Source organism: Budorcas taxicolor, chromosome 2 (assembly GCF_023091745.1).
Source record: "Budorcas taxicolor isolate Tak-1 chromosome 2, Takin1.1, whole genome shotgun sequence".
Lineage (NCBI taxonomy): Eukaryota > Metazoa > Chordata > Mammalia > Artiodactyla > Bovidae > Budorcas > Budorcas taxicolor.
The window spans coordinates 28,965,053-28,988,361 of NC_068911.1; the positions used below are offsets into that span (position 1 = coordinate 28,965,053).

General features: G+C 45.0%; 1 protein-coding gene across 1 annotated transcript in view; it reads right to left on the reverse strand.

The window, feature by feature from the left end:
* Positions 1-23,309, reverse strand: part of BMERB1 (bMERB domain containing 1) — a 197,395-nt gene that overhangs the window by 55,401 nt on the left and 118,685 nt on the right. Inside the window, exon 2 of the mRNA XM_052635969.1 lies at positions 3,443-3,566. Coding sequence (XP_052491929.1) covers positions 3,443-3,566 — 124 coding nt within the window. The remainder of the gene's footprint in view (positions 1-3,442; positions 3,567-23,309) is intronic.

Consider the following 23,309-nt stretch of genomic DNA (forward strand, 5'->3'; position numbering starts at 1 on the left):
CAGCTCTTTGCATCAGGTGGCCAAAGTATTGGAGTTTCAGCTTCAACATCAGTCCTTCCAATGAACACCCAGGACTGATCTCCTTTAGGATGGACTGGTTGGATCTCCTTGCAGCCCAAGGGACTCTCAAGAGTCTTCTCCAACACCACAGTTCAAAAGCATCAATTCTTTGGTGCTCAGCTTTCTTTATAGTCCAAATCTCACATCCATACATGACCACTGGAAAAACCATAGCCTTGACTAGACGGACCTTTGTTGCCAAAGTAATGTCTCTGCTTTTCAATATGCTATCTAGGTTGGTCATAACTTTCCTTCCAAGAAGTAAGCATCTTTTAATTTCATGGCTGCAATTACCATCTGCAGTGATTTTTGGAGCCCAGAAAAATAAAGTCAGGCACTGTTTCCACTGTTTCCCTATCTATTTGCCATGAAGTGATGGGACTGGATGCCATGATCTTCTTTTTCTGAATGTTGAGCTTTAAGCCAGCTTTTTCACTCTCCTCTTTCACTTTCATCAACAGGCTCTTTAGTTCTTCTTCACTTTCTGCCATAAGGGTGGTGTCATCTGCATATCTGAGGTTATTGATATTTCTCCCGGCAATCTTGATTCCAGCTTGTGCTTCCTCCAGCCCAGCGTTTCTCATGATGTACTCTGCATATAAGTTAAATAAGCAGGGTGACAATATACAGCCTTAACGTACTCCTTTTCCTATTTGGAACCAGTCTGTTGCTCCATGTCCAGTTCTAACTGTTGCTTCCTGACCTGCATATTCTTTCTCTAAAATGGAGACAAGACTAGGACCCACCTGCACCTTAAACCCTATGGCAGTGTGAAGGCCTGGCTTTAAGAAAGAACCAGGAAACCAAATTCCAGAAGGGTCCACACCCAGCCCCTTAGCCCAGGAGGCCACAGATGATGGATGAGGTGTTTGTCCAGGTCTGAGTGGGCCATGATCTCTGCCTGGCCATCTTGGAGTCTGCTGTGCATCTCTGAGATCGATAAAATTCTGTGCCTCCAGGCAAGGCTACATACTCTAAAGGCAGGGCTTGGGGGGAGAACCCTCATTGTTATCCACCGCTGTCTGTAGGCTGCTAGCAAGACTTCTGGGGGCCAAGAAGCCAGCCCCTGCCTGGGAGTATGTCACTGAGCCTCTGAAATATATCCTGACAGCATTGACATCCTTCTGTATCTTTTGGATAATTTGATTTATCCAAGTGTCTACTGTTGACATTTGTCTCTAAGCGATCAGACTCATGAGCACGATGGGGAAATTTAGTGAGGTCACAAGTCAAGAGCTTATGCTGGCCTGGCCCAGGGCTGGAGCTTGCATGTTGGTCTATCATGTCTCTGAGCACTAGGCGTGTGTGTGCCAGAAGTGGGGATAACATGCACACACACACACACACACACACACACACACACACACACATGCAAAGGTCAGGAAATGCTCAGTGAGAGCCATTGTTGCAAAAGCAACCTTGGCCTCTCTGAGCACCTGCAGGCTGAAGAGAGCCCTTCAGTACTTTAAAGCAGAGCTCACATTCTCTGTCTCCTTTCCATTTAAAACATGGGGAATATATTGTCAGCGCTAGTAGTTTTTTTTCTAATTGGGGTATAGTTGCCATGTTGTATCATGAATCAATATTTCTTCTCTTTTTATTACTAAATAATGTCCCATTGCATGGATTTGTAAACACAATGCTGCTATAAACATTCTTGTGTGTAAGTTTTTGTGTGAACCTATCTTTTCATTTCTCTTGGGTATAAACTTGGAGTTTCTGGGTTGTAGGGTGATTCTTTAACTTTTTGAAGAATCACCAGATTGTTTTCTAAAGCAGTGCATCACTTCACATTTCTATTGCAGTGTATGAGGGTTCCAATTGCTCTCCACATCCTTGCCAACACTTCTTATTATCTGTCTTTTTTATTATAATCATTCTAGTGGGTGTGAAGTGGTATTGCACTGTAGTTTTGGTTTGCATAGCCTGATGGCTAAATGAATATCTGTTCATGTGTTTGTCAGCCATTCGTGTATCTTCTTTGGAGAAATATTAATTCAGATCCTTTCCCCATTTTTAAATTGGGTTATGTCTTTTTATTACAGAGGGCAAATCCCATGGATGGAGGAGCCTGGTAGGCTGCAGTCCATGGGGTTGCTAGGAGTTGGACACGACTGAGTGACTTCACTTTCATTTTTTACTTTCATGCACTGGAGAAGGAAATGGCAACCCACTCCAGTGTTCTTGCCTGGAGAATCCCAGGGACGGGGGAGCCTGGTGGGCTGCCATCTATAGGGTCGCACAGAGTCAGACACGACTGAAGCGACTTAGCAGCAGCAGCAGCATAGTTGCTTTACAATGTTGTGTTCGTTTCTGCTGTACAACAGCATGAAGCAGGTATATGTAGACATATATCCCCTCCTTTGTGGGCCTCCTTCCCCCTAATCCCACTCCACTAGGTCACCACAGAGCACTGAGACAAGCTCCCTGCTCTGCTGCAGGTCCCCACTGCTGCTGCTAAGTCGCCCCAGTCGTGTCCGACTCCACGCGACCCCATAGACGGCAGCCCACCAGGCTCCCCCATCCCTGGGATTCTCCAGGCAAGAACACTGGAGTGGGTTGCCATTTCCTTCTCCAACGCGTGAAAGTGAAAAGTCAAAGTGAAGTCGCTCAGTCGTGTCCGACTCTTAGCAACTCCATGGACGGCAGCCCACCAGGCTCCCCCATCCCTGGGATTCTCCAGGCAAGAACACTGGAGTGGGTTGCCATTTCCTTCTCCAACGCATGAAAGTGAAAAGTGAAAGTAACTAGCTATCTATTTTACACATGGCAGTAAATGTATGCCATTCTAATCTCTCGATTCATCCCACCCTTAGTGATATGTTTTTAATGTTAGAAAAAAATCTGTAGATAAGAACTGAAGCTTAATTATAATTTTAGAACCAAATATAAGTTTTATGCTCTTTGAGAATGCAAACAATAAAAATAGAAAAAAAAAAAAAAGCAAGACCCAGACAGTAATTTAATCATCTTTTATAGGGTTTTATATTGACTACCAGTTATATACTAAGAAACAGGGCATCCCAGGGGGCACGAGAGGTAAAGAATCCGCCTGCCAATGCAGGAGATGAAAGGGATGCAGGTTCAACCCCTGGGTTAGGAAGATCCTCTGGAGGAAGAAATGCCACTCCAGTATTTCTTGCCCGTAAAATTCCATGGACAGAGGAGCCTAGTAGGTTGCAGTCCATGGGGTCGCAAAGAGCAGGACACGACTGAGCGACTAAGCCCACAGGAATAAGACATAGAGGAATAGATACCCACTGCTCGAGGCAGTAGTGAGAATGTGCCTGGCACACAGTTATACACAGTAAATGTCAGGTTCCCGGGCATCCTCCCCCTTCTCACTCCTTCCTTTTCTTGGCCACTTTCCTCAAGCACTTACATAAACCTGAGCTCAGATTCCCGTCGGACCAAGACTTCCCGGAGACGCTGGATTTTCGCCATCTCCAGCTCGATCTCCTCCGGCCTCATGGTTGTCTCTGCCATGGAGATGATGTCCAGCTGATCTGTGCAGGAGATACAAAATGCAGACGTCAAGACCCCGACTGTATGGGTTTTCAAGAATTCCCTTTGGAACAGTCCTCACCTTGCTCCAGCGACCTTCACACCCCAAGAAGGTACACGGATCTTGGCCAGTGTTGCAAGTCTGTATTTGTGAATGGGCCCTTTAGAAACTAGAATGCACGTTTCCATGGGAACGCTGTTACAAGGCAGGAGGAGGCTCAGGCGGGGGTCACCCAAACCTGTTCAAGGTTATAACGTGCCCTTGGCAGTTCCTGCCTGGTCCCAGCTTCTGAGTCTCGGTCCCTTTGACTATGACCGTTCATCCTGTCCCAGTCTCCAAGACCAGCGTTTTTAGGCAGAAAAATGGGTGTGATAATTACTTTTAGCAACACCATTAATAATTATCTTATAGGAATACTAAGTAATGTAAGTAATAGTAACATGAAATGATACACGTTTGTTGTAGAAAATTCAGATAATAGAGATAAGCAAAGAAAAACAAGGTAAAAAGTCACCTACAAACTCTGCTCAGAGGGAACCACATTTTGATGGACATTCTTCTGACCTTATATTGTTTTTATATATGCATAGTCATAAAAGTAAAGCCATATATCAAAAAAGTATAAGACCATGTAGGCCACACACACATAGAACCATATAATTATCCACTATATATGTGTATGTGTGTGTGCTCTCAGTTGGGTTCAACTCTTTGTGACCCCATGGACTGTAACTTGCCAGACTCCTCTGTTCATGGGATTTTCCAAGCAAGATTACTGGAGTGGGTTGCCATTTCCTCCTCCAGGGGATTTTCCTGACTCAGGGATCAAACCCATGTCTCCTATATTGGCAGGCAGATTCTTTACCAACTGCACCACATGGGAAGCCCTTACATATATATGCCTGTATATAAATATATCTGCATGTATGTTAGGTATATACACCCCCTTCATGGATCACACCCTTGTTGTGGCAAAGGGGCTTGTGTAACTCAAGGAAGCTATGAGCCATGCTGTGCAGAGCCACCCAAAATGGATGGGTCATAGTGAAGAGTTCTGACAAAATGTGGTCCACTGGAGCACGTGGTATTCTTGCCTGGAGAACCCCATGGACATGGGGTATGAAAAGTATGAAAAGGCAAAATGGTATGATGCTGGAAGATGAGCACCCCCAGGTCAAGAAGGTATCCAAAATGCTACTGGGAAGAGCAGGAGGCAATTACTACATGAATTTGAGCAAAATTCTGGGAGAGAGTGGAGGACAGAGGAGCCTGGGATTGCAATGAGTCAGACATAACTTAGCGACTGAACAACGACGTATATATACACGTATACTAGGTCACTAGGGCTACCAAACTATAGACATTTATTTTCTCGTGGTTTTGGAGGCTAGAAGTTCCAGATCAAGGTCTGGCAGGGCGAGCTTCTGGTGAAAACTCTCTTCCTGGCTTGTAAATGGCCACCTTCTCACTGTACTCACATGGCCTCTCCGTATGCATGCAGAGAGAACTCTCTGGTGTCTCTTCTTAGAAAGACACTAACCCTATGAGATCAGGGCTCCACTTTTAATGACCTCATTTAATCTCAGTTCTGAGCACCAAAGAATTGATGCTTTTAAACTGTGGTGCTGGAGAAGATTCTTGAGGGTCCCTTGGACAGCAAGGCGATCCAACCTTTAGTCAATCCTAAAGGAAATCAACCTTGAACATTCTTTGGAAGGACTGATGCTGAAGCAGAAGCTTCAATCCTTTGGCCACCTGATGCAGAGAGCCGACTCATTGGAAAAGACCCTGATGCTGGGAAAGATTGAAGGTAGAAGAAGAAGCGGGAGACAGAGGACAAGATGGTTGGATGGCATCCCTGACTCAACAGACATGAGTTTGAGCAAGCTCCGGGAGATGGTGAAGTACAGGGAAGTCTGATGTGCTGCAGTCCATGGGGTTGTGAAGAGTTGAATAGGACTTAGCAATTGAACAACAGCAGCTTTCCCACATCCAAATCAGCCTCACTGGGGATTAGGGCTCCAACATATGAATTTGTGGGGGATATGACCATTCAATCCATAATACTATGCATGTATGTGGATCTATGTATATACATATCTCTTCATACACTGACGTTAAATTTTTTATGTACATTCTTCCAATGCATACATATGGTAATTTACATGATTATATATATTATACATGTAGTATGCATATATACGGTGACACATATGGTTTTATATATGTGTGTTTTATATGTATAATGTTATATATAAACACATGCATATTTTTTTAAAGAGTGCAAAAACACATATCAAGATGTGAGTAGTTCAAGATGTTATGTGCATATATCCATATGCACACATGCACAAACTAAGTCATTCAGTTGTGTCCGACTCTTTGAGACCCTATGGACTGTCTCCCTCCGGGCTCCTCTGTCCATGGGATTCTCCAGGCAAGAATACTGGAGTGGGTTGTCATGCTCTCCTCCAGGAATCTTTCCAACCCAGGGATTGAACCCGCATCTCATTTTATGTCTCCTGCATTGGCAGGTGGGTTCTTTACCACTAGAATCACCCAGGAAGCCATATATATATATATATATATATATATATATATATATGTATGTATATGTATATATATATGTATATATGTATATGTATATGTATATATGTATATATATATATGTATACACACACACACACACCATCATGGAGGTCTGGTTTTTGTAATATAAAGTTAGGGTCTCACCATTTTATTACCTGCTCACTTCACTGAACATTCCATGAGCATTTCCACACGTCCTTGGATGCTCTTCCCCAGCAGCAGTGTGAAAGGCTGTGTGGTTTGCTATTTGTGGCTGTGTCATGAATCACTTCACCAACCCCCAGACACTTAGGTTGTTTGCCATTTCCCCCACTAGAAGCAGTGCTGGGATGAGCATTCTCAGAGATAAATCTCTGCGTGCATCTAAGAGGTGCCTTTAGGCCACATTTCCAGAGTGGATGGCTGGGTTTTAATGGATGCCATAGTCTGACGACCCTTCATCGGTAGAGGAGACACAGGGGAGGGAATGTTCTTGCTTTACTCTGAGGCCAACATCACAGTCCCTGCATCTGCTAACTCCTTCCAACCTGGCTGTTGTGAGGATTGAATTAACAGAGACACGCTACGCTTGATGCACAGTCACAATTACCTTTGTTATCCCCACATTCTGCCACACCATCTCTCTCTTTTTTTTAGTTGCAGGATGTGAATCTTTACTTGCGGCATTCGAACTCTTGGTTGCAGCATGTGGGATCCAGTTCCCTGACAAGGGATTGAACCTGGACCACTTGCATTGGGAGTCTTAGCCACTGGACCACCAGGGGCCAGAGTTAAAGATCTTTGAACTGAGGCCAATCACCAGTTCAGGATCGTCGGTGAGCCTGTTTACTTCTTAGTATCATGTTCTTCCTTTACAAAATGGGATTTAATAGCTATCATATGCTAAGCTGTGCTGGAGGCTTTATATGTACAGTCTCATTTAATCTCTATTTCATAGACGATGTATCTGAAGCTTAGAGAAGGAAAGTGACTAGGCCAACATCACGCAACCAAAATGTTACAGACAGAATTCAAATCTAGCCTCTCTCTCTTCTCCCTAACCACATGCCTTCACCACATTATACAGCCTCCGGGTGAGAGCTGAATGAATCTATGGATGCAAAGGCGCATAGTTAACCATTCCAAAGATGTGAGTATCCTTATTTCTCAACCATCACGGTTCAGATGGGCAACCTGATTTCCACAGGACACATTCTGAAAATGGCAACACACCCTGGGGTGAAGCTTAGGACAGAGATTAATCACACCCCATGGACTGGCATTTTACCTCCGTCCTCGGGGGAGGACGGAGGTGGTGGCACTGGCAGGCTTCAGGTGCTGAGATGAACATTTAGCTTTGACTTGGGGCAGAGGATGGCACTGATCCTTCTGTTGAAAAGTCCTGCTCATAGATAGATGCTTTCTTTCCCCTGGAGAAAGGAGCAAAGCCTAGAGTTCAAATCAGGATGGAACAGTTCAAATCCTTTCTCTGTGCCAGGCACTGTTGTTGTTGTTCAGTTGTTAAGTTGTGTCCTATTCTTTGCGACCCCATGGACTGCAGCACACCAGGCATCCCTCCCCTTCACTCTCTCCCGGAGCTTGCTCAAAATCATGTCCATTGAGTCGGTGATGCCATCCAACCATCTCATCCTCTGTCATCCCCTTCTTCTTCTGCCTTCAATCTTTCCCAGCATCAGGGTCTTTTCTAATAAGTCAGCTCTTCACATCAGGTGGTCAAAGGATTGGAGCTTCAGCTTGAGCATCAGTCCTTCCAATGAATATTCAGGGTTGATTTCCTTTAGGATTGACTCGTTTGATCTCCTTGCTATCCAAGGGACTCTTAAGAGTCCATCACAATTCGAACGCATCAATTCTTTGGCACTCAACCTTCTTTATGGTCCAACTTTCACACCCATACATGACTACTGGAAAAAACATAGCTCTGACTATACAGACTTTTGTTGGCAAAGTCTTGCTAGGCTCTTTACAAGTCTCATCTCATTTAATCTTCACAACACCTTAGGTGAGGGGTTAACCAGCTATGACTATGGGCCAAAGCCAGTCCCCTCCCTGATGTTGCAAATAAAGTTTTATTGGAACACTGGCCATGCTCATTCTATGTATTGCTTATGGCTGCTTCTGCAGAGTAGCTGTAACAGAGATTGCATGGCCCACATAACCGCAAATATTTACAGAAAATGTCTGCCAACCCCTGCCCTAGATGGTAGATGCTATTATTCCCCTAATTTAAATTAGGTTAAAAAAAAAACATTTAGACAGTAACAATAATAACTAACATTTATTCAGCACTTATTACATGCTAGGATCAAATCACCTTATTTAACTCCCAAAATAGCCCTGGGTGATAAAAACTGTTTGCATCCCCCTTTTATAGATGAGCAAGTCAAGGCTCAAGAAAAGGAGAAAGTGGTGGGGTCAAGATTCAAAACCAGACCTGTCCTACTCCAAAGTCTTGTTGCCATCAATTCTATTCAGTTAAGAACTACCTCCCCACTTAAGAAGTATCATTATCAGGTTAGCAATCAGAAAACGGAGTCTATTTTATTGCCTTAGATACATGGAGAGTAGCTATTTTTTTATTGCATTTTAAAAATTATTGGAGTATAATTGCTTTACAGCGTTGTGTTAGTTTCTGGTGTACAACAAAGTGAATTAGCTATAGGAATACATACATCCCCTCCGTCCCACCCCTTACCCTCTCCCCACCCCTCTAGGTCATTACAGAGCACTGGGCTGAGCTCCCTGTGCTTTATAGCAAGTTCCCAATAGCTAGCTATTACACACAGGGCAGTGTATATATGTCAATGAAGAGGAGCTGTTTTAAAGATTTAGCAGGTGATTATCTGGGGAGCTCTGCCCCAGGAATTAGGATACACCTGGGTTGAGGGGCAGGGATCATGTCCAAGGACCTTCATGCAGGAGGTCTTCAGACCAGACCCTGAGAAATGCGGGTACAAGATGTCAGTAAGTGAATATCAGGCACGGTCAGTTTCTTTCAGTCTGACCTTGTGTGACAGAAACCTCGGCACAATTCTCCAGCTAGAAGGATGGCAACCAACAGCTGGATGTGTCCACGAGGACAAATCCTAGAAGGAGATGGATAAGCATTTCAGGGCAGCTAGAGAAGACGGTTGCTACAAGGATCTAAGAGAGAGCAAAGCATGGTTGTTTAGAATGAGTGGAGCACTAAGGCACAGAAGTCCCCAGGGCTCCGACTGCCACGGCTGTCACTCAGCTTAGAGCAGCTGAGTCACTTCTGGGGGATGAAGCAGCTAAATCCATCTTTTTTATCCCCAAATGCCACACCAGGAAGACTCACGCCTCATGAGCAGAGCACTGGCAAACAAGAGCTGAGCACTGAGCACTGGACAGGACTGGGATGTTCCTGCAGGTTTAATCATTTATCTCGAAAATGTAAAGCTACCTGGGGACAGGGTGGTGATGGTGGGCGTGGCAAGTGAGGGCTGATAGTCTCCTAGACATTTATAATTTAAATTTAGAGAGAAAGGAAACTGCTGGGGACCAAAAGAGAAATCTTCCCCGGTCAGTCGTCTCCAGCCATGGGTCACAGCATGAATCTAAGTCTAGGGTCCCCTGGGCAATACCCACTTTTATTTCTGCTTCCTCATTTCATGTACCAAGAGCTCTCACATTTGAAGCATCACTAGGAGTCCAGCACTAACTCATCCTGCTCCTAAATACCTTGGGAGGTAGGTACACTCATTATCACCCTCTCTTTATAGGTTAATAAGATGAGGCTCAGAAAGAACATAAGTGATTGGCCAAAGTCATTCAACCAGTGAATGGCACAGACCCAGGTCTGTCTGATTCCAAAGCCCAGGCTGTAGGTCAAAGGGCTACAAGATAGCATTTCCAAAACCTCAATCACTGCACAGAATTCACCACAATCATGTACTATCTGTCAGGCTGTCCAGGTGGCACTAATGGTAAAGAATCTGCCTGCCAGTGCAGGAGACTCAGGTTCAGTCCCTGGGTTGGGAAGATCCTCTGGAGGAGGAAATGACAACCCACTACAGTATTCTTGCCTGAAAAATTCCATGGAGAGAGGAGCCTGGCAGGCTACAGTCCATGGGGCCACAGAGTCGGACAGGACTAAGTGACTGAACACACACACGCATTATGTTAGGGACTGCATGCTTGTGTCCTCCCCTCACCCTGCCAACGTCTTATGTTGACACCCTAACTCTTAGTGTGATGGTGTTTGGAGGTGGAGTATTTGAGAGGTAATCGGGGTTATAGGAGGTCACAAGGGTGGGGCCCCCATAATGGATTAGTGCCCTTATATGAAGCATCAGAGCTTGCCTCCTGTCTCTCTGTTGTTCACCATGTAAGAACACAAGAAGATAGTCATCTACAAACCAGAAAGAGGGTCCTTACCAAACTCCAGATCTGCCAGTGCCTTGATCTTGGACTTCCCAGCCTTTAGGACTGTGAGAAATAACTGTTGTTTAAGTCACTCAGTCTATGATAGTTTGTTCCAGCAGCCTGAGATAAGACACTAACTATACCAGCCTGTGTTCAACATTCTTTTTTTTTTTTTTTAATATTTATTTATTTGGTTGTGCCAGGTCTTAGTTGTGGCATGCAGGATCTTTATTCACGACATGTGAACTTTTGGTGGCGGCATGTGGAATCTAATTCCCTGACCAGGGATCGAACCCAGGCTCCCTGCACTGGAAGTGAGGCGTCTCTGTCACTGAACCACCAGGGAAGTCCAGTGTGTTCAACATTCTTTACGGTGACTTTTTTCACTCATATAAACTCCTTAAAGGAAATTGCCTTATCATATCCATAAACAATGTCAATATCACTTAGTATAGTTAGAAAATAATCATAACAATAAGTCCAATGGAAATAAAGTGATGTTTCTGACTAAATACCTTAGCCTGCTTAGAGCTCAGATTGAAAGCCTAGCTTTTCTTTCTTAACCATGTAGATGAGTTAAGTACTACATAGTTAGCAAGTACTGGAGAGGTGTTAAAGACAAACCACCAAACTGAGGCTTTCTTCTTTGACGATTGTAAAGGTTGATAATTGGAAAAAAAAAAAAGAGTACAGGAGATACTATGGGCTCAGTTCCAGACCACTGCAATAAAGTATCTCAATAAAGCAAGTCACACAAAGTTTTTGGTTTCTCAGTGCACATAAGAATTTCGTTTGCACTTTACTGTAATCAAATGTGCAAGAGCATTTTGTCTTAAAACAAAAAAAGAAAGAAAACAATGTCTGCACCTTAATTTAAAAATACTTGATGGCTAAAAAATGCTAACCATCATCTGAGCCTTCAGTGAGTCATAATCTTTCTGCTGGCAGAGGGTTTGGAAAGTGAGAATTACCAAGACATGACACAGAGACACGAAGTGAGCAAATGCTATTGGAAAAGTGGCAAGACAGACTTGTTTGACACAGAGATGCCATAAAACTTCAGTTTGTAAAAAATACAATATCTGGGAAGCACAATAAATTGAGGGATGCCTGTAGTTTCCCTGCAACCAGTTCATTGTGGTTTTGTTACCGAACTCAGATCTAGCTTCTCGCCACTTAAAAGCCGTTAAAGAGGCCAGGCTGGTGAAAGGAAAATTTGCTTTATTTTGGATGCCAGCAACCTCTGGGGGAGGGCAGACACCTGTCCAAAGGCTGACTCCCCCCGCCCCTTCACCCAACAATCAGTGGGCAACAGCTTTTATAGACAGAGGGAGGTGGCTACATGCAGAAACAGCACAGTCAGCTCTGACAGTCGTCTTGAAATGGGTCATCAGTGGTCTGACCAGCATCATTTTGATTCTTTCAGGTACAGTTCCTTCAGTTCCAGGGCTGGTTTGTTTCCATGTCCCTGTGGCCAGTTCTCAAAACTGTGACAGCTTACGCATGGCTAGAGTCTGGTCATCACGTAGTTAGCTTCTCCCACTGGGTGGTGGTTTCAGTGTCTATAAGAGAGCTCACAGGACATGGCTTAGAACATGATCTACAGCCCATGAGAAGGAAATAAAGGTCCTGACGTGCTTAATGGCTACATTATTATTTGGTTTCCTTTGCTTCTGCATTTTCTCACTTTCCCAATTAAACTTATTCTTTCACTAAAGCTTTCCCACAGACAAAAGGCAGGCTGAGGACATGGGGGACAAGGGCCGTAGCATTTCAGTTAGAAGTGAAGAGCATCTGGGTATCAGGGTCACCCTTCCTACCCCTGGGAAAGCTTCTGTAGAATCGACTTCCAGTTCCTTTGGTTGGAAGGGACTTAGAGGCCTCACCTCCATGTCTGACAGGATGTGGAAGGACATGGCACAATTTGCTTCTGAGGGTCTTCAACAAAGAGCAGTGGGCTCAATCTCTTGAGTTCTCATTGGCAATTAAATGAGAACTGAGATGTGAAGGCAAGCGTGTCAGATTTCTCACCCAAAGATGAATCAGCCATTTTGAGTCATTATTTCAACCCGGCTTGTATCATAGAAGCAATTTGATGATGGTGGACGTATTCATTTCAGTCCCACAAACACTTACTAGGCGCCCAGCATTCTTAGAACATCCTCAAAAGGACACATGAGAGAAGGGCCTTTGGAGAACGGGGGAGCCTGGGGGTAAGCATCAGAGGACAATCACCTTCAACGTAATATGTCCTTTTCTATCATGTGAATAGATGCGGAACTTTTTTTTTAAGTCTTTAATGAGTTTGTTACAATATTAGTTTTGTTTTATGTTTTGGTTTTTTGGCCATGAGGCATTAGGATCTTAGCTTCCCCACCCAGGTATCAAATCTGCACTCACTGGGATACCAGGGAAGAACCTAACGCCAGGAGAGAAACTATTTGACTTTTTTAACAAACTTTTTAAAATTTTTGGAATAAATTTTTATTTATAGGTAAGTTGCAAAGACATTACAGAGAAGTCCTATCTGCCCTTCCCCTGGTACCCACCATTGTTAATATGTCTGATGCGGGTGATTTACTGTATTTGTCATTGTTGTTTAGTCGCTAAGTTGTATCCGACTCTTTTGCGACCCCATGGACTGTAGCCCAGCAGGCTCCTCTGTCCATGGGATTTCCCAGCAAGAATACTGGAGTGGGTTGCCATTTCCTTCTCCAGGGAATGTTACCTATCCAAGGACTGAACTGAGGCAGGAGGCAGGTGAGCGCCCCTCAGGGTAAAGCTATTGGAGATTTAGTCCCTGTGGATTAAAACTCCAAGAAAACAGCAGGACAGTTAAGGGCCCCGCCCAGACCACGTATTTCTCATTCCCAAAGTCAGAAGACTTCCTTGACCACACGTGCACAGAAAGGCTCCTTGGAGACCAAAGAGGAGTTATATTAAGGGATGTTCTATCCAGACGCCTTTTCAGTAAAATCCATCTTGGCTAAGAGATGCGTGCACACACATGGGAGGATCCTGAGATATACCAAATATGGACAGTGAACCAGAGAAATTCAAATGGTTGGCCAAAGGAAACCTGGAAGAAATGCCTCATAAAAGTGATTCAAGCTGCCATGAGGGTGCAACTCAGCGACTCTTTCTCCCTGAGACCGCCCATGTGTCTATCCACACATACTATACTATTTTTCTTCTCAAGAAACACTTTACCTATTTCACTACTTTTCATCTTTGTGGGAATTCTTTTCTGCAAAGCTGAAGCGCCAGGGACCTTGTCACTGACCACTGATCTAGTGACTAGGATTTGGTGCTTTCACCGACGCAACCCAGCCTCAGTCGCTGCTGGGAAGCCCAGCCACTGCAGGCCGAGGCCACCCAAGATCATATCCCGCGTCTCCTGCATAGGCAGGCGGATCCTTCACCACTGAGTGTCCAAAGAAGCCCGATTCACTGTTGACTGTGTTGTCTGAAAGCTTACCATGCAGGTGTCATCCCCTGAAAACGTTAAAGAAAAAGAAGAAGCTTTTGGGTGCAGGTACTGTGAGAGCCAAGTGAGCCCTCAAAGACGGCCTATGAGAGCAGCCGTCACGGGCATGAACTTTTCAGGTGTCACGACCACCTCCCAGGCTGACCTTGGTCCCATCGGCTGATGAGTCTGGGCCTCAGTTTCTTCATCTGCCGCATGGGGACGATCACTCATCTCTCAGCTGATCTTCGTGCCAGGCATACAGAAACTTCTCTGGAATATTTGCTCTTATTATTCATTTAATAAATATCAATGAAAACCTGCTTCATGCCAGATCCCGCTCTAAGTAATGGGGATGAAACAAAACAGCCAAAAGCCTTGTTCTCATCAAACTGACCTTCTAAGAAGGGGCTTGTGTGTCAGGGAGAAAAGTCATTAGCTCACAGCTTTCCCCTGATGGTAGGTTTGGACAGATTCCAGTTCAAGTCCTGGCTCTACCAGTCACTGTGTGATCTGGACCACGTTACTGATTCTTCCCAAGACTCAGTTTCCTCCTCTGTAAAATGGGACAGTAACTCCTACCTCACAGAGTTGCTGCTCTGGAGATGAAGTAAGATGGCACGTCCAGTGCTTGGTGCAGTGCCTGGGTGTGAAAAAGGGTGGTCAGTATCATTCCTACTACTCGCACCTGTCCTTTCCCTGGAAAAGCCAGACCAACGTCGGGGAGGAGACAAGATCCGGATCATCAAATCTGGAGAACGAGGGCCTGCTGATCATTTAGACCCATGCCTGCTCCCCAGTGGCTCAGTGGTAAAGAATCTGCCTGCAGTGCCGGAGATGCATATTCAATCCCCGGATCAGGAAGATCCCCTGGAGGCAGGCATGGCCACTCCAGTACTCTTGCCTGGGAAACCCCATGGACAGAGGAGCCTGGTGAGCCACAGTCCATACAGTCGCAAATAGTCAGACACGACTGAAGCAACTGTGCACGCATGCACACACACATCACCCTGAGTGAAGGGTCTAAGAATGGCCCTGCAAGCCCTCTGCCAAGGAGCCAGGTCCTTTAGCTCACCAACCTGGGTCCCCACGGGCACGTCTTCCTGGTATCGACTCAAGGGAGAGTCTTAAATACCAAGGAAAGATATCTGAGCCCCATTACTGGGGAACAGATATCCTGATGCATTTCAAAGGCTCCTGGTGATACCCCAGCCTTTTACCATCATCAATCATTCATGGAGGATAGAAGCTCATTTCAACCCCTCAAACATCCTAGTATGGGATGTATCAAGCATCTCGCCTTCTCGCAGTGAAGTGAATATAATGGGAAACAGTCGGTTGCTCTTAATGAGTCACCATTTCCCAAGAAGATGAAGTAACTGCTTTTAATTCAGACGCTCCGTATCCTCCCCCTCTGCCTTGTGAATAAGGATGCCTCTGGGTCCTGCGAGTAATCATACCTCCCTCTGCACGCTGCCTTCTCATATGGAATGCCTCTTTATAATCACAATCACTCCACAAGGAAGGTTCTGCAGCTGAAGAAACTGATTTGCCTTCAAATCGTGACCATGGTTATTATTCTCTAATGGGACTTTGGGTATTTTTTTTTTAGCTTCTCTGGGTTTCAATTTTCTCAGCCACATCTGCCTTGTCCGAGGTCACGAAAGGAGTTAGGAGAAGGTCTGATAAGCAACAGGGTTAAGAAACAGGCTCTGGAGTCAAGTCGACTTGGGTTTAAGTTCTGGCTCTGCCTCCTTCTAGCTGCTGCCCTTGGGCAAATGACTTCAGCTCTCAGCCTCAGTTTCTTTTTTCTTAATGTTATTTACTTTTGGCTGTGTCGTGGCTTTGATGCTGCGCTCGGGCTTTCTCTAGTTGCAGACAGCAGGGTTCTCATGGCTCTCTGTGGTTTCTCTTGTTACGGTGCACAGGCTTAGCTGCTCTGAGGCACATGAGATCTTCTCGGACCAGGAATCAAACTCACATGCCCTGTGTTGGAAGGCAGATTCTTAACCAATGGACCACCAGGGAAGTCCCAAAGCCTCAGTTTCATTATCTATAAATTGAGAGTAAGGACATAGCCATGAAATTAAAAGATGCTTGCTCCTTGGAAGAAAAGCTATGACTAACCTAGATGGCATATTAAAAAGCAGAGGCATTACTTTGCTGACAAAGGTCCATCTAGTCAAAGCTATGGTTTTTCCAGTAGTCATGTGTGGATGTGAGAGTTGGACTATAAAGAAAGCTGAGCACTGAAGAACTGATGATTTGAACTGTGGTGTTGGAGAAGACTCTTGAGAGACCCTTGGATTGCAAGGAGATCAAACCAGTCAATCCTAAAAGGAAATCAGTCCTGAATATTCATTGGAAGGACTGATGCTGAAGCTGAAACTCCAATCCTTTGGCCACCTGATGCAAAGAACTGACTCACTGGAAAAGACCCCGATGCTGGGAAAGATTGAAGGTGGGAGAAGGGGATGACAGAGAGTGAGATGGTTGGATGGCATCACCGACTCAATGGAGTTTGAGCAAGCTCTGGGAGTTGGTGATAGACAAGGAGGCCTGGTGTGCTACAGTCATGGGGTCGCAAAGAGTCAGACACAGCTGAGAGACTGAACCGAACTGAAGGAAATAGAATGTGGGAACCTCTGAAAGCTCATTCTGAAAGCTCAGAAACCAAAGGGAAAGCAAGGGTTTTACCTCCTCTCTGCTCCACAGCCTCTGAGCTTTGCTGGGACCTGAGTTTCTTTACCATCAGCACTACTGACATGTGGGGCCGGATCATTCTTAGTTGGGGGCCATCCTGTGCATTGTAGGATGTTCAGCAGCATCCTTTGCCTCTACACGCTAGAAGCCAGTAGCATCCTCCCAGCCACCCAAAGCATCTTCACACATTTGTGAATTTCAACATAGGAAACAAACTTACTCCCCTCTCCCGGAATACTAGTGATGGAGACACACTCTTTCAACAGTGCTCTTGGGAGCACAGATATGAGATTCACGTGCTGCTGCTGCTAAGTTGCTTCAGTCGTGTCTGATTCTTTGCGACCCCATGGACCATAGCCCACCAGATTCTTCTGTCCATGGGAATCCCCAGGCAAGAATATTGGAGTAGGTTACCATTTCCTTCTCCAGAGGATCTTCCCAACCCAGGGATCAAACCCGCATCTCTTAGGTCACCTGCATTGGCAGGCAGGTTCTTTACCACTAGCACTAACTGGGAAGCCCAGAGACCCACGTGGGTGTGATTCAAAGTTCATTTCCTGGGACTTCCCTGGTGGTCCAATGGTGAAGACTCCATGCTTCCAACGCAGAGGGTGCAGGTTTGATCCCTCATCAGGGAACTAAGGTTCCACATGCCACATCGTGGCTCAGCCAAAAGATTTTTTTAAAAATCCACTTCCCTGGACCTCTCCGGAGTCTACTGAATCAGAATCTCTCTGGAGGAGGCCCCCACAATCTGTATGTCATGAAGGCAATTTCTTCATTCATTTCTTTGTTTCTTGAAGTGAGGAGAGAGTGGTGGAATCCCCAGCAAGGGGTCATTATGAAGATTAACTGAGGGGATCCATAGAGCCTGTAACACAGTGTACTCAATAAATGTTAGCTCTTTCATCACAGAGGCACTGGTCTGGACAAAGAGGAAGGTGGAGGACTCCAGACTTGGGGGAAGAACAGGGAAAACGTGGGCAGGGGTAATGGGCACTCTGTTCAAAGGCCAGCTGAGAACTGTAACTAATAAGTTACAGGTGACACAGGGGAGATCATGCAAGCCACACAGGGGCTTTGCTCTGCAGATAATCACTTCTCACATTGACTTCATGCTCAACCGCCTCCCCACCTAAAACAACTCACTGTCAATAAAAGGCAAGAGGTGAAAAAGTAAAAAAAAAAAAAAAAAAATCAGTCTATTAGCTGTTCATTGCTGCCTTTGAAAATGACCACACATTTCTTGGCTTAAAAGAATGCAAAAGTACTGCTTTATCTTTCTGGAGTCAGAGGTTTGACATGAGTCTCACTTGTTCTAGCTTCTGGCGGTTGCCTACACCCCTTGGTTAGCAGCCACCTCCTCCATTTTCAAAGCCAGCCACGACAAGAGGAGTCCTTTTTATGGGACATCTCTCTGATCCTTCTTAGTTCTTCACATCTCTCTCTGACTCAGTCAAGAAAGGCTCTCTCATCTTAAGGGCTCATGTGATTAGATTGGGTCCACTCTTGTAATCCATTATAATCTCTTCTCAAAGTCTGTACCTTAATTCTACCTGCAACAATAATTCCTGTTTGCTGTATGAGGTAACATATTCATAGGTTCTGAGGATAGGAGTGTAGGCATCTTTTGGGGACCATTATTCAGTAAATCACTGTCTATATAATAGAGGAGACCAGATAAACCAACTGTGGAGAGTCCCAGAGTGGGGTCATTATCATCCTTCCAGGCAAAATCTGTGGTCTGTAGAAAGGGACCTAGACCCATTGAAGGAAGTAGGGTAACCAAGCAGTAAGACTGCCCTCCTGCTCACTGGGAATCATCCACCCACCCCACCCCACCCCCGGCTCAGTGCCACCAGCCATCACACAACAAACACCCTCAGTTGATAGCATGACTCAAGTAGGAATGCCGGTTCTGCCCCTTACTGGCTTGTGACCCTGGACAAGATACTTACATTCTCTGAGATTTTGCTTTTTCACTTGTAAAGTGTGTCTAACAACCCTAGCTTGCAAGATTCTTTCATTCCATAATAACTACCTGCAAGGCCGGTAAGCTGGTCATGTGACTTCTCCCCCTGTCAAGGTCCAGCATTAGTGAAATGGGGATAATAATATAGATTACTCATTGGCTGTGGTGATGGTTGAATGATAGGTTGTGTGCAAGGCTCTTCATGTGGCACCTGGTACATCATAAGGAGAGCAAGGTTGTCAATGACCACAACTACTATCACCATCAGCATCCCCACCCTCATCATCATTACCATCATTATCATCTTCTGCACCACTGTGATCATCACCATCCCTGCCATCTCTACCATCATCATCACCACCATCACCGTCAGAAGCGGCAGCAGCATCACTGACATCAAAAGAGAAACCAGACAATCTCAGACCGACACCACCACACCACCACAATCTCAGACCGACCCACCGAAGCTGGAGACAGGGAAGGACAGGAGAGATCAGCCCCAGGAGCTCCTGCCCCAACTTTACCTCCCTCCCCAGAACTCCCTTTAATGGGAATGCCCTACCTCTTACACCATCCCATTCCGTGCCTACCTAAGGACAATGAGAAGCACTCTGTCCCACCAGCATTGTCCACAAAACTAGCCTTAGGTCTGGAGGGAAGGGAATGGGAAGTGATATTAAGGTAATGGGAAAAAAATTTTTTAAACAACTATTCTAGAATAAGGCGTCCCTGGTAGCTCAAATGGTAAAGACTCTGCCTGCAATGCAGGAGACCCAACTTCAGTCCCTGGGTTGGGAAGATCTCCTGGAGAAGGAAATAACAGCCTACTCCAGTATTCTTGCTGGAGAATCCCATGGACAGAGGAGCCTGGCAGGCTACAGTCCATGGGGTCATAAATATTATCCTTCAAAGAATTACCTCAGAATGCTTCTAATAATCCTAACATTTCTCAAGCCTTTTAAAACTTTTATTAGATTCCTATATGATGATTCAATCCTTTTTGGAATAAGGAGAGGGATCAAGAAGTAAACTCTTCTTTGATAACTGCTTTCAAATAAACTTATGAGCCATTCCAGAAAAAACAGTTAAACACACCTATATTCACTTTTTTATATTCACAAGATTTGATTACTTACTTTATTTGCACCTGGCTCAGAATGACTTTTCCAAAAATGAAACTCCCTCTCCAAGACAAAAGTTGCTTATCACCATTAAGGGTGCTCACAAGACCTCAACATGGATTGGGACTGTGGTCCCCAAGAGAGGTTTCCATACTTCCAGAGTGGGGCTTTGAAGGCGAGTGACACGTGAGTTCTGGCAGTTTATTTAAGGTCCGTCTAGTCAAGGCTATGGTTTTTCCAGTGGTCATGTATGGATGTGAGGGTTGGACTGTGAAGAAAGCTGAGCGCTGAAGAATTGATGCTTTTGAACTGTGGTGTTGGAGAAGACTCTTGAGAGTCCCTTGGCCTGCAAGGAGATCCAACCAGTCCATTCTAAAGGAGATCAGCCCTGGGTGTTCTTTGGAAGGAAGGATGCTAAAGCTGAAACTCCAGTACTTTGGCCACCTCATGTGAAGAGTTGACTCACTGGAAAAGACTCTGATGCTGGGAGGGATTGGGGGCAGGAGGAGAAGGGGACGACAGAGGATGAGATGGCTGGATGGCATCACCGACTCAATGGACGTGAGTCTGAGTGAACTCCGGGAGGTGGTGATGGACAGGGAGGCCTGGTGTGCTGCGATTCATGGGGTCACAAAGAGTCGGACACGACTGAGTGACTGAACTGAGCTGAACTGAACTGAATGTCATATTTTCCCTTCTAAGTGACCCTCAATGAGTCACCAAGTGGCTCTGTCATATTTCTCCAACCCCAAGCAGAAGGGCTCAGCTTGGTTTCTGAGGTCCTCTGAGACCCTACCAGCGAACAATGTATTCTCTCTAATTCAGAGGGAACTGTTAGGAATGCTGAGTTAAAACCATGGAAATCGATAGCCTTATAATAACAATAAGGTAACTGTCACATTAAAACTGCATAAAAAACAACTAATGCTTTTTGGCACTTCTGTAGGTTCATTCTATTATTCAAAGTTCTTTTTTTTTTTTTTTTTTAATATCCACCAGCCCTGAAATCTCAGAACAACTTTATGGATATAGACAATTACGAATCTACCCTGAGCTGTGAATCATGCATCTTTTGTAAGGCTCCCTCACACTTCCAATTTTCAAACCAATTCAGAAGTAAGCGGAGGGACCGGGTCACACAAGGGTGGGTAGAGAACCAGATGGTGCTGCTTAAAAGCCCGCTTGGTAGGCTAAGATGATTGGAATCTAGAGGAATATAAATTGAGACTGTCTAAAGTAATATTTCAGTTTTTAAAAATTGCTTAGCCTTAAAATCATGTGGCTCATTTCATCTCTCACTGCCTGGAAACTTAACTGGAGACATAAACTGCTTGGAGAAACATAATTTTAACTCAGAAAGTTTGAGAATGAGGAACAGCCTAGGATAAATTCTTATCTCAGTGGTTTGGGCTGGGATTCAGGATGCTCGAGGGTCAAAGGAAACCAGCCAGGGAAACAGTGGGTCAAGTTCAGTGTTCACCGACAGGACTGTAAACTGGGAAACCAGAGGGAGAGGCAGATTACGGCAGCAGAAGCAAAGACACAAACGTTGAAACGGACTTGCCGGATTGAACGTCCAGTGTGAGAGGCAAGATAAAACCCTACACAGAAAGGCCACAGGCAAAATCATCAGGGCCAGAAATACTCAGTTTTATTTTGTTTTTTTTTTTTTTATGAAAGTTCACACTTCATCCACATTTCCTTGGTTTTTACCTATTGTCCTCATTTTTGTGTTTCAGGATCCCATCCAGGACACCCCGTGACATTTAGTCATCAAGTCTCCTTAGGTTTCTCTTGGTTGAGACAGTTTCTCAGAGTGTCCTCGTTTTGTTTGTTTGTTTTTTTAATAATATGTATTTATTTATCTGGCTGTACTGGATCTTAATTGCAGCATGTAGGATCTAGTTCCCTGACCAGGTATTGAACAAGAGACTCTGGAGTGCTAAGTCTTAGCACCTGGATCACCAGGAAAGTCCCAGAATGTCCTTGCTTTTGATGATGACCTTGACAATTTTAAGGAGTACTTGTCAGGTGTTTTGCTGAATGTCCCTCCACTGGGATCTGCCTGATGTTCCTCTGATGACTGGACTGGGGTTATGGGTTTTTGCAGGAAGATCATAGAGCTAGAGTGCCATTCTCCTTGCCTTCTATCAAGGACACATACTCTAAAGGTTACTCTCGATCCAGGTCACTCTTGATCCTGACCCTGATCTCACAGCTGAGGTCATATTTATTAGGTTTCTCCCCCTACTCCTTTCCATACCATCCTCTTTGGAAGGACGTCAATAAGCACAACCCACATTTACAGGATGGGGAGTTATGCCCACTTCCTTGAGGGCAGAGTATGGTATTATTTTTATAAATAGAAAAAAAAATTCCTATATTGGAAGATGAAGAGGATCACAAGCCAGTGGATAGATCACAAACCCAGAACTTCTTGCATGTCCCAGCCAGAACTGGGGGTGTGGGTAGGGCCAGCAACCCTGCAAGAGATTCAAAATCAGAGCATTCGAGTTCAAGCATCAGTGTGGCTTCAAAAAAGCTGAAGATGCCAAAAAACTGGACACAAAAGCTAGCCAAGATTTCAGCCAGTTGGGATTTATTTCATAAGCACAGAGTTTTATTCTCTCTGGCATCCCTTTTGAACATGCAAAGCTCAACCCCCGTGAAGGGGGTCGTTCTTTTGTGGGACCCTGGACAAATGACCTAGCCTCAAAAAGTCTGGGGGGTTCCTCATATATTCACCATACCTGCCCTAGGCCAAACAATGTTCTAGGCTCTAGGCACAGAGACACGCAGCATTCATCCCAGTGGAGAAGATGGGCTGCAAGTAAAAAAGATAAACAGCCTTTAAGTCGACTGGACTATGTGGAGACTAAAATGTGGTTATGGGCCGGTAAGCAATTGATGGTGGCTTCTTCAAACAGTGTGGCTGGGGAGGACCTCTTTGAAAAAGTGCCATTTGAGCTGACATTAAATGATCAAGAGGAGCTGACCTGGGAAGACAGAAGGTAACGATGTTACAGTCAGATGGAACAGCAAGTGCAGGAGCCGTGAGATGGGAACAAGCTTGATGCTCATGAACAGAGAGAAGGTCAGTGCGGGTGGAACAAAATGAGAACAGGGGAGGGTGTGACATGATGGTGAGACAAGAAGGGGCCAGATAATGCCAGGCTGGTGGAAAGCTGGATTTTATTCTCAGTGACTGACCTACACAAGAATTCTAAGCAGAGGAGAAATACGATAGCTGTCTTCTGTGAGAGAGGGTGTAAAGGTAGGGAGCAGGCAGGGAGGTAGGAAGATCAGCTTCCTGCAACTGCCTCAGAGAGTTGGAGGATTAAATGCAGCATAATGTATGCAAAGTGCTTAATCGAGGGCTCGGTCGTAACAAGAGATCGATAAACACAATAAAATAAAATAAATTCAATCAATAAGTACACAAATGCTGTTATGCAGATGCCAGCTGTTTCTTCCGGCTCAGCCACAGTCACCTCTATAGCTCCCACT